This window comes from Bos mutus, chromosome 24, assembly GCF_027580195.1.
Source record: "Bos mutus isolate GX-2022 chromosome 24, NWIPB_WYAK_1.1, whole genome shotgun sequence".
NCBI lineage: Eukaryota > Metazoa > Chordata > Mammalia > Artiodactyla > Bovidae > Bos > Bos mutus.
The window spans coordinates 39,911,613-39,924,108 of NC_091640.1; the positions used below are offsets into that span (position 1 = coordinate 39,911,613).

Consider the following 12,496-nt stretch of genomic DNA (forward strand, 5'->3'; position numbering starts at 1 on the left):
CTTTACCCGCCTCCCTGCCGGGTCCCTGGACCCCTCTTCAATAACCACCTCTGGGAAGAACATGCTCTCTTCGCCTAAGGATCAAGTCTAGTTTTCTCCCATTCTAAAGGCAGTATCTGAATTTGATGGGGATGGGGAGGAGGGCAGGGACGCGGGGCCAGGCAGAGTTTGGTGGTTGTGGCACCCAGGGTGAGGGAGGTGCTCAGCCTGTCGCAGGAGGGCAGTTCCTGCCCCAGAGGCAATCAAGTGCACTGTAACCGGACTAAGTAAACAGCAGCGTAACCCGCTTCTTCAATTTTTGATGTGGATGCTTTAAATGAGAGAGTCCCATCTTCTCCCTTTCCTCCCCACGTTGGAGGCGGCCCCTCGGCCGCTTAACACGGGCTCCCAGGCGCGGTTTTTTCTCGGCTCCAAGCTGCCGAGCAGGAAACGCTCCCGGCCGCGGGATAAGCCTCCCGCTGGAAGGGGTGGGGGCGGGGGCAAGAAAGGGAAAAAGGGAAAGAAACAAAAGCGAGAAAAACTTGACCCGAGCTGCCAGCGCGAGCCTCCGACGATCGCGGCGGGCTTCGGGTTTCCCAGAAGCGGGGATCCCATACCCCAGCCACCCCAACGCCACCCCCGGCCCCCCACCTCGCCCTCCCGCCCCAGCCCGCGGGGCTGGTGGGCGTGGACTCGAATCCATGCTAATGAGCCGCGCGGCGGGCGGGGCGGCGATCCCGCGCCCCTGACAGCCCGGCCGCGGGAGGAGCCCCGGCCGCGGGAGCCCGACGGCCGCGCCTCCCCGCCCCGCCGGGGACCGGGCCGGTGCGCTGGCCCATGCTGGTCCCCGCCTTTGTTCTCCGGCCGGAGCGGAGCCATGCGCGGCTGACGATGGAAGTGGAGGACTCGGGCGGCGTGGTGCTCACCGCCTACCACTCGTACGCGCGCCCCCCGCCGCCCAGCCCCGAGCCGCGCTGCGCGCCCCGGGCGACCGCCAGCCTCCCCGGCAGCAGGTACCCACATCGCCCACCGGGCACGAGTCTCCTGGGCTGGGGGGTGGGGGGTGGTGGTTTCACAGGCAGCTGGGTTTTCTGCCAGAGCAGAGGACCACCATCGTCCGATTGTGGTTTCAAGTTTTAGTGGACGCGATGAGTGAGCCTGTGGTTCTTTGTATTGTCCTCTGAAGACGTTGGCCAGGAGAGGTTAGCAGAGTTGTGTTCTTATACAACTTGCTGGTAATAGGCGTATGCCTCGTTTCTGCCAGATTCATCTATTGAACTATTGGAGAATTAAAAAAAAATGAAGCAGCAGCAGAAAATAGAAAAGAAAGTAAAATGTATTATCTTAAACCTGCAAACACTATCGAGAACTTTTTAGTAACATTTCACATTAGCTAAAACACAGATGGAGAGATTCTCCAAAAAGGAAATCTCCGTAGACCTTTAAAAAACGATTTTACTTGTAGATTAAAAAAAAAAAACAACTTTTGAATGTATACATACATTGGTATCACTGTTGTTTTATTGCTAATGTTGACTGTTTATAAATGCAATTCTAATTTTCCTTTAGGTCAAAAGAGGTCTGAAAGCTTTTCACTATGTGCATTTTAGATTTCATAAATCAGGGATCTAGCTTAATTACGTTATTGGTGTTCATCTATTTGACGCAAGATCAAGGCTGGCAAGACTTCTGTTAAGTAAACGAATGTAAGACCCTTAAAAAGTTATCTTGGATGTTCAGATATATTACACTAGTAAGTGAGATGGTTTGATGTCTCTGACACATATTTAGGGGAAATAGTATTTGTTTAAATGTGACTATCTGCCATGCATCCATTGAGCAATGGTTTTCTTTACCAGTGGGGAGTTTGAGTGGTGTGCTTTTCTGCATGTTTATTTTCAGTAATTTTTTTCTCTTGCTTTTATCTTTAGTTGTGATAAGGATTACTTATTTCCTAATTTAATGGACTTGCAAGACTTTTAGCAGATTGTGACTTTATTTCAAGAAGTATCCTCTTGGCTAGCATCCATGAGAAGAACAACCTGCATTGGCATGAGACCTGGGCTGGGCTTGGCTAACAAAGAAAATATCATTTCTTTCAAAAAGAGCAGGTTGAGTGAAATCTAATTTTTATATAAAGACAATGAGAAAATAACATTTTTTCCTTCCAGTTTTAAGAGCCGTGCACATTATTTTAAAGGCTAATTGAAGGTACAAACATGTGTTTGTCTTTCGGGTATTTTCTTTTCTAAGCATGATGGTCGACTCTAATCACTCAGATTATGAGGAACTAAATAGACATACTGGTGAGAGGTGGGCGCCGGGTTTGCACATTGCTAGCTGGTCCTGGTGTGGCTGCCCCCGTCTGTAGCCCTCTGCAGCTGTCTAAGAGTGGAGCCAGATCATGCCCTTTGGGCTATCCGAAATTACATCCCTTTCCAAAGCAGACTGGAGAAGTTCCATCTGCTCAGCATGCGGTCTTCTGGGATAATAATATATGAGAGCAGGAGTTGCCTATCCCAGCTGGTGCTTTACCGTACAGTTGCCAATTAGACTTATGTTGCCCCAACTTTGCATCTTTGGTGACTGCCCTGCACCCCCTGTGGGGGAACATTTGTGCCCCTCACCCTCTGATGCAAGAGATAGATGACCCCTGCCCCCTGCAACCGAATTGTGAGAGAATAGCTCAGTTCCTCGGTTCTCAGTAACAGCAATCCAAAGGGGGTCCCTGTTCTTACAGGGAGCTGAGGACACCATCAGTCATGCGTCTGATAACAGAAATAATCAGGCCTGAATTATTAACCTTTGACTCACTAACTACTGATCAATACTCCCTTTCAAGCCAAGGAGCAAGAATGTATTGTTCCACTTATGAAGAGAGCACTCTCTCTTTCAAGAGTACCCTCTCCTTGAAATTGCTTACATATGTGTAGCATATTTGTGGAGTAGTGACCAGGGTGGCACTAGGAAGCATGGGCTATTGTATCTGATTTCCTGAGTATCAACATTCTTTAGCTCTGGGTAGCGTAGTTTATTTCAGAGCAAGTCATCTGCTTATTCTCCAAGCCTATACTTCATCTAACTTTATGTGCTTTTGATTTTTTTTTCTTTTGGCCTATTTTTTTCCCACTAAGATATAGTTTCTCTCCCTTTCTCTTTCTCTCTCGCCCTCTTTTCTATTCTCTTTTCTTCACTGTTGTATCCTGAGTGCCCAGATCAGTGTCCAGCCACTGCAGGAGCTCAATAAGTTAATGAATTCCTACCAAATGGCCAAGGTAAAATGGAAGCATTTATAACAGCATGAGTCAACCTATTTGCACCTACTATGTCCCAGAAACACAGTAGGCATTAGTGATACAACGATGAATGAAATGAAAGAGCCTGCCTTGAGAATGTAGCCTTGTACCTTTCAGACCATAGGATTTTTAGAAAAAAGCTGGAAATAAGTGGTAACATTTCAAAATCAAGAGGCTTCAGATATGAACTTCAGTTTCCCATTAAAAAAAAACAAAAAAACAAAGGATCCAACAACTCAGGCCTGCACAGGCTGAAGCTGCGTCCTGGCTTCTCCATTTCACACCTCTCCCTGTTACTCTTCAACACTGAAGATGGGTGTCCATTGTAATTTTTTGGGGGGCCTGCCCATTTTATTTTATTAAAGTATCCAGTATAAAGTACACTTGCCAGTTACTCAGGCTTGAGGTCAGACTGCCAGACTCTGTTCATCACTTACACCATTTCCTACCATGTGACCTTGGGGAGCCTGCTTCAGCTACTTAGACTAGTGTCTGACACCAAGGAAGAGACTATTACCGCTTTTAATCACAGTTGTTGATGTCAAGAGGAGTAAAATGTTTTTGATACCTATTTTCCATACTTACTCATGCAGGAAAGACACTCAAGTACTAAGCATTTGTTGGGAGAGAAAAAACAATTCCTTATTTCACAAACATCTATATTTACATTCTGTTGTAAGGATAAAAGAGAATGAAGGATTATAAATTCTCAGTTCTGTTAAAACAGATGGTTGGAGTTGTCCTTAGAATCATGTGATTTTTAGGAAGCTCAGTTCCTAGACCTTTATTCAGAATCGAGAGTGAAATATATGTTCAAAATGATTTCACTTAGAAAATGAAAAGTAGCTGAAGATGAAGGTAGATATTTTGTTTTTCAAAGGTTTCCTAAATTATATGCAAATAACATATACAACATTTTTTGGTGAAGGTACAGTTTAAATGACCATGAGTGTTTCTGATGTTTTTCCAAAGATACCATAAACTTCCTGAAAGAGGACAAAAATAGAGTAGGAAAAAGAGCCAGCTGTTCCTCAAAAACAAATAGAGAAGCTCCCCAAGGTTATCCTAGGAATTCTAACTCTACGGCAATTTTAAAACTTTCGTCCAGGCCATATTGTTTCCTAATAGCATAACTATTCATCCTAATGGGGATGATTTGATTAAACTAGAATTAGTGATGAATAGAAAGTAAATATTTTATTTGTGGAGAAGACTAAAATTAACAACTTTTAGTGACATATTTATGGGTACTTTTCTGGAAAAATATTAATTAATTATAAAAAGACATTTATTTCAAGGTGCCAGCTCTCATTCAGTTAAGTATTAATGTAGGTCCATGTGAGCTTATAAACATATACACAGGTACACCAAATTCTGGGGCCTAGTAGGTATACTTTCTAGAGGATTCAGAAAGAGTAATGGAACTAGAATTCTTCGGAGAGAATAAGGTATTTAGAGATCATTCCTCATACGATAGTTGAAACTGGAGTAGGTGTCTCTGGTTTCTTTTTACAGCGGGGTCCTTGCTGATTGTAGGTGGCTCCATGTGTAGAGCTGTTGGAAAACATCTGGCACATTTCCTTTGATCATGTCATTTGGCTAAATATTTTGCCAGTTGCTCTGTCCATTTTTATCTTGCTCTGTTCTCCCTGATCATTAATCCTTAATGTTTCCAAACAAATTCAGGGAACTTAGAGTGTTGTAGAATCATTAACTTTCCCTTAACTCTTTTTTTTTTAAATTTTTAAAATTAATTTATTTTAATTGGAGGATAATTACAATATTGTGGTGGTTTTTGCCATACATAGACATGAATCCACCACAGGTGTACATGTGTCCCCTCATCGTGAACCCCGCCTCCCACCTCCCTCCCCACTCCATCCCTCTGGATTGTCCCAGAGCACCGGCTTTGAGTGCTCTGCTTCAGATTCCCTGGAGAAGGAAATGGCAACCCACTCCAGTATTCTTGCCTGGGAAATCCCATGGACAGAGGAACTTGGCGGGCTGCAGTCCATGGAGTCGAAAAGAGTTGGACATGACTGAGTGACTAAACAATAACAGTACTAGTAACGAAACTATAGACTTTATTCTGATTTCACAAGTTTTTCCCACTGGAATTGGGATTTTTCTGTTGTAGGATTGCATGTGGGATTCCGTATTGCACTTGGTCATGATGCCCAAACCTCCTGCATAATCCACGACGGTCTGTTGTCTTTTGTGACCTTGCCACTTTAGAAGGACCAGTTGGTTGTTGTAGGCAGTCCCTCACTTTGGATTGGTCTTATGTCTTCTCTTGATTGGATAGAAGTTATGCATTTTGGGCGAGAATTTCACTGAATGATGTCAGGCCTTTCTCAGTACATCATTTTGGGGGTTCATAATGTCACGGTCTTGTTGATGTTAGCTCTCATCACCTGGTTAAGGTGTTGTTTGCAGGTTGTTACAGGTTTCCCTATGTAAATTAATCAGTATCTTGGGATAATTTTTGATGGTGCTAACATCCTGTTAACTCCTCAAACTTTCTTCCTCTGATTTTCTTGTCCATATATGGATCTTGCCAATAACATTTATTACAGTGATGTTCTAATGATTTTCTATTTTTCTCATTCCTTCTACATTTATTTTACAAACTATAAAATCTACATTCAGTATTCTCTCTAGTTTTATTATATGTGCCGTTTTTGCCCTTAAAAAGTCAACCAATATATTTTAACCTACTTTTTTTTTTCAGCTTTGCCACAGCATACAATAAAAAGGGTTAGTTTTACCTGGTCTGAGTTTGTGGAACCTATAATGATAAAATTCCTAATTTTCAAAGTACATTGTTTTTTGGAAGCAAAATTTTATTCCACAATGACAACATTGTTAACTGACTGTACTCCAATATAAAGTTAAAGGTTAGTATGAAAGAGGCTTCCCAGGTGGTGCTGGTGGTAAAGAACCTGCCTGCCAAAGCAGGAGATGTGAGATGTGGATTTGATCCCTGGGTCAGGAAGATCCCCTGGAGGAGGGCATGGCAAGCCACTCCAGTATTCTTGCCTGGAGAATCCAATGGACGGAGGAGCAGGCTTCAATCCACGGGGTCACAAAGAGTCAGACACGATTGAAGCAAAGTTGCTGAATTAAATGCTGTGTTCGGGGACAGTGGGTATTAGCGTCCACTTTGTCTGATTTGCTACCGAGGATGCTCTGATGGGAATCTTCTCCCCTTAGCAGTGTCCTGAGATGTTACTTGAATGGTTTGCAGATGTGTCACACGAAATAAACATTCTAGTTTGCATATAATCAAAATTTCTTCTCATTTCATCCTTAAACCAAGTAATTTCACTTCCAAGATCATTCCCATTCTCTGTTTTCTCAATCTGTGGTCTCTTGATAGCAGTTCTAGCCAAGAATAGAAGTAAAATGGTCCATAGAAAAGCAATGGAAGAGAATAAAATGTTTCTCAGAAGAAAATTTTGGCAATAAAGTTTATTAAATGATAGACTTTGTTTTGTTTTTAAGTCTCTTTGGATGAAAATATTAAGTCAAATGTATCTACAAATAGTGCAGAACCTCAATGACTGTCCTCATTAAGACGAGAATTGCAGTGCTATAGTATAGGCACTGACTGATGTGAAGTTGTTTGCTTTACAAGTGAATAGCTTAGAGTTAGTTGCTTTGCTGTGCGCTTGAAACTGTCACAACATTGTTAACTGACTGCACTCCAATATAAAGTTAAAGGATAAAAAAAGTAAATAGCGTATGTTGGTGTATTGTTTTCTTGCTTATGTAATTTAATTTAAATATTATTTATTGTTGCTATTTTTTTCTTTATTTTCAGGCAGATCTTAAAGCCACTAGTGGTACTTTTGTTCTTTCTAATATTGCTATTTTTAACATGCTTCGTGATTTACTTTTGATTAGATAGTCAAGCTGGTTAGAACTGTGTAAAGAAGATGCTGTTCAAAGGACTAAAATATATAATCTCAGGAGAAATTTTGATAGCATTTATTTCCATTTCTTTGCGAATTTTTTGGTTTTCTTGTTTGCCTTCATGTTTTGCTGTGGTCTGGTTACTTGAGTTAGTGGGTTTTGTATAATGTTCTGTCTTTTATAACAAGGAATTCCATGCGTCCATTGTTCTGAGAATATTAGAGGATGTGCAGCAAAATGTTAACGTTATGTGGGAAAACTTAGAGTGGAAACTAAAAGTAGTGGATTGTTTTTATTATATATCATCTTCCTAAATATTCACAGATTATGACATATTCTTTGAGTATCAGATGTTTTACATCAGTCTTCAATAAATGAATATTACAGATAAAACTGTCCATTTGACAGACATTCACTGCCAAGTAATTCCAAGCGTGGGAGGACATCTACTAATGTCAAGTTGAGAACCAGCTGTGGTGTCTCGTGTTGCTCTTAATAACTGATTAAACCTGTGCATTCCATCTCTGATCCCTTTGACAGATAGATGATGACTGCACACAAACACGTAATACCAAGGACAGGAAGCAGAAGGAGGAACTGGAAACCAAAGAGAGGAGTATGTAGTAGTTTTAAATTGTCCAACACCTGAGATCTATGTGTACCGTCTTAGTTATTCTGAGTTGTATATCTTTTATGTATAAGAGAGAAATCTTTATTCCTATCTTAAATTTTCTGGTCAGTGGACCAGATTTGCTCTTGTAACTCTGTAATGTATAAGGAAAAGAATTCCTTCGAAGTTTCCTGTTCAGTGTTTAGAAAACAATGGACATGTGTTTGTCTTTATACAAAGACCAATCAACAGATTTATATTTTTTAGAGCTATAGAGAAACCTGACAGGTGTTTAGAACAAAAAGGTTAAACTTACTAAAATGCCATTTTAACTAATAATATGATGTTTGATCTCTTTCCTTCGCACTTTTCCCCGCCTCCATTACCATACTGAAAAAAACCAACAGAGTAGCCAAAGTTAACAGATCAGTGGTTGGGACTGAACCCATATTTAAGTGGCTGGGGATATAAAGCAAAACAGAAGAGGATAAATGTTGTTAAAGAAGAAAGGACTAAGCTTCCTTTCTGAAGATTTCCTTGACAGTTGTAGCCAGAAGTTTTCACCTACCATAACAATAATGATCATTTGGTAATTCATCACATGCTGTCCTGTGGTGTCAATTCTGGTTTTTTTTTTCCCCCCAAAAGTCCTCATTTTATTGATAGCTTACCGTGCTTGGCATGCACTGTCTCATTTAATCCTTCCCACAATCCAGTGATGTAGGAGGAAACTGAGGCACAGACAATCAGCCTGAGATCACATAGCAAGGTGATAACGGTCTTTCAGAAACTGGTGCTTATAACCTGTTATTTAAATCTTGAAACATTATTTTGTATATTATGGATTTAGTGTTTTTCTGCTGCAATTTGGTTATAGGTTTATTGAGAGCAGGGACAGCATTATCATATCCCCACTTAGCAACCAGCAATAGTAACTCTCCCACAGTAGATATTATGCTTCAGTTCAGTTCAGTTCAGTTGCTCAGTCGTGTCCGACTCTTTGTGACCCCATGAATCACAGGACGCCAGGCCTCCCTGTCCATCACCAACTCCCGGAGTTCACTCAGACTCACGTCCACCCAGTCAGTGATGCCATGCAGCCATCTCATCCTCTGTCATCCCCTTCTCCTGCCCCCAATCCCTCCCAGCATCAGAGTCTTTTCCAATGAGTCAACTCTTCACATGAGGTGGCCAAAGTACTGGAGTTTCAGCTTTAGCATCATACCTTCCAAAGAAATCCCAGGGCTGATCTCCTTCAGAATGGACTGGTTGGATCTCCTTGCAGTCCAAGGGACTCTCAAGAGTCTTCTCCAACACCATAGTTCAAAAGCATCAATTCTTCGGCGCTCAGCCTTCTTCACAGTCCAACTCTCACATCCATACATGACCACAGGAAAAACCATAGCCTTGACTAGACGGACCTTTGTTGGCAAAGTAATGTCTCTGCTTTTCAATATGCCATCTAGGTTGGTTATAACTTTCCTTCCAAGAAGTAAGCGTCTTTTAATCTCATGGCTGCAGTCACCATCTGCAGTGATTTTGGAGCACCCCAAAATAAAGTCTGACACTGTTTCCACTGTTTCCCCATCTATTTCCCATGAAGTGATGGGACCGGATGCCATGGTCTTCGTTTTCTGAATGTTGAGCTTTAAGCCAATTTTTTCACTCTCCACTTTCACTTTCATCAAGAGGCTTTTGAGTTCCTCTTCACTTTCTGCCGTAAGGGTGGTGTCATCTGCATATCTGAGGTCATTGATATTTCTCCTGGCAATCTTGATTCCAGCTTGTGTTTCTTCCAGTCCAGCATTTCTCATGATGTACTTACTCTGCATATAAGTTAAATAAGCAGGGTGACAATATATAGCCTTGACATACTCCTTTTCCTATTTGGAACCAGTCTGTTGTTCCATGTCCAGTTCTAACTGTTGCTTCCTGACCTGCATACAGGTTTCTCAAGAGGCAGGTCAGGTGGTCTGGTATTCCCATCTCTTGAAGAATTTTCCACAGTTTATTGTGATCCACACAGTCAAAGGCTTTGGCATAGTCAATAAAGCAGAAATAGATGTTTTTCTGGAACTCTCTATCCAGCGGATGTTGGCAGTTTGATCTCTGGTTCCTCTGCCTTTTCTAAAACCAGCTTGAACATCAGGAAGTTCACGGTTCACGTATTTGAAGCCTGGCTTGGAGAATTTTGAGTGTTACTTTACTAGCATGTGTATGCTTAGTGTTGATTTAATCATTTTTTTGCAATCATGACTATTCTGTTTAAATGGAATAAGCATGGAGTAGGTTAATTGTGAATGGATATAATTTAAGAAATTTTGTTACCCCTTGAAGGGAAATAATGGGATTTTTTTTTAAATGTAAAAGCTGTATTCTTGCCCTCTTGCAGTCTCATTTAGGTAACAGTATTTTAAAAATGGACAAAATGTATTATAGAAGTCAGCTTGATCATGAAAGTGAGATCCAAGCAATTTGGGGTTATAGGAAATATTCCCTGGACTCTTTTTTAGGCAGAAGGAAGGGAAGGCATTTTTTAATCCTTTAACCTGTAGGTTCATGTTCTTAGAATTTTTTCATTTTAGTTTTATCAGTTGTTTTCTCTAACTACTAAGACAGATTTCTATGGCTAAAAACATATGTTTCATTTTGTTCTTTCCATGTGATCTATAACATAGTAGTTCTTAATGCAGGTCAAGAAACAGGCTCCAGGAGAATTATCGGGGTTTTCCTTTTGTCTCTCCTAATATTCAGTCAGGTTTTCACTTTATCTTGACTCTGAAACCAACCAAGGGATAAGCAGCTCCTGGACCTTGCCTTTGTGCAGACCAGGTCTGTTCTAAATGTTGCTCAAAAACTTAGGATAAGTTGAGCTAGATTGTGCAGTCCAGTCTGGACTCCGGGCCATCCCTGGTCTCCTGTCCGCCTGAGCACAGTCCTTGTCCCTCAGTGACCCTGGAGCCACGGATGATGCTGAACCAAAATTGGGCTTCAAGGATTTCTGTTTAGAAAACAAACCCAGGGCTCATTGCAGTCTGGACTTGAATCTTCTGGAGAGGTCAGAGTCCACAGAGTGGCCTCCAGGCACTTGTGTTCATTTTCCAGGGGATTCATTTTGATCAGCTTTGTTTTTCAGAACACTGGAACTATTAAAGACTGGACGGTCATTTTAGTTATACGTAAACAGTGTGGTCTGGGCTTCTCTGCCAACTGCCATGTCTTTAGAAGTGTTCTCTATTTTTAACCAGCCGAGTTGTTCAGAGTATATTACTAATAGGAACTGAGCATCCTGCAAAAAAAGTAATGAGTGAGGACTAATCTCTGTGGTTCAGCTGGGGAGCAAAGAATGGAAAAGGGCCTTGTGGAATGCGTCAGGGCTCTGAGTTTGTCCTGCCGACCTCTGGTCACCCGCTCTCATTACCTCGGCACCTGTGCTGGCCCAAGGCATGGACAAATGTGTTCTGGGAGCAGTCAGGCCAACAACAAGGAAAACATGGAGGCGGGGGAAACCGGAGACTTGATGGGAGACCATTAAATGTCCAGAACTGGAGAAAAGGTGGTGACCGTTATGAGAACGACATTTCCTTAGCTTCCTTTCAAACACTATTACGACTCCCCATGCTCGTTATCTCACCAGACTTAACTTGGAGAGTCTCGAAAACACACTGGCTGTGACTTTTCATTGGCATCTTAAAGAAAAACATTTGCTGACCTCAGTCGAGCAGGCAATTAAATGGGAAAAGCGCTGACTGTTAAGTTTCCGCAGATTCTGTTTTTAAAGAACAGATGATGCCTGGCCCCTGTGATTTTTAACATACCACAACTTCACTTCTCTCCTCCTCACTTAGAAAGCTCAGTGATTACAAGGTCCACTTGGCAACTATTTTGGTAAAATCAAAATTGTGCTTAGTTGCAGAAAGCCCCATGCCAGAGGACTCCCCCCTCTTCAGTTGCTGGAAGCTGGTAATTGGAAAAAGCAGGCCACGCTCTGCTTGTTTAAAGCTGTGTCATCCTTTGTGGGGCAGTGAGTCAACACCAGCTAAAACAACATGAGTCATTGTTTAGAAGAAGCCTAGGAGAAGCTGGTTTCAATTATACAGTCCTAAATACACACGATACTACTCTTATCTATACTCAGTTTTATTGTGGAAGTTAAGGAACATTAGCACCCATTCTCTTTAGAGTTCATGGAAATATTAATACAATACTTAGCTACTCAGAGGACTTTTGAAGGGGTCTTAAGAAGGAACTCTCTTCAGTTCATCTGAATTTTACACTTATTTCTTCTTCTGTCTCTTCCACTCCCCACTCGCACCTCTCTGCTCATACCCAGTTCAGATCATTGCAGTTTTAATCTGGTTTCAGAGCTGTTGGGTTAAAATCCATAAATTCACAGTTGTGGTCTTGTAACTGTTTGCTGCTTCTGTTCCAGGATCCCCCTGTGTCTTTATTTCTCTGGAGAGGAACGGATAGCTTTAAGGTGCACCATGATTGTGGGGCAGAGAAACACTTTGGAAAGCTAATGCACCGATCCAAGTAAAGACAATGAGAGTCTAGACGAGGATACAGATACAAGGGAATAATAAGGGAAGCCTGTGGGGAAAACAGCAATGAAGTTGCTGTGATTTGGTGATTAATGCATACAGGGGACCAGGAAAAACTCTTTTGAGTTTTTGTTTTGGAGTGTTATGAACTG

The 12,496-nt window shown here is 41.8% G+C and overlaps 1 protein-coding gene across 1 annotated transcript in view; it reads left to right on the forward strand.

The window, feature by feature from the left end:
* Nucleotides 1-618: 618 nt before the first annotated feature.
* Nucleotides 619-12,496, forward strand: part of ARHGAP28 (Rho GTPase activating protein 28) — a 139,140-nt gene continuing 127,262 nt past the window's right edge. The window contains exon 1 of the mRNA XM_070362021.1: nucleotides 619-992. Within this exon, the coding sequence (XP_070218122.1) occupies nucleotides 817-992 (176 nt within the window). The 5' untranslated portion in view covers nucleotides 619-816. The remainder of the gene's footprint in view (nucleotides 993-12,496) is intronic.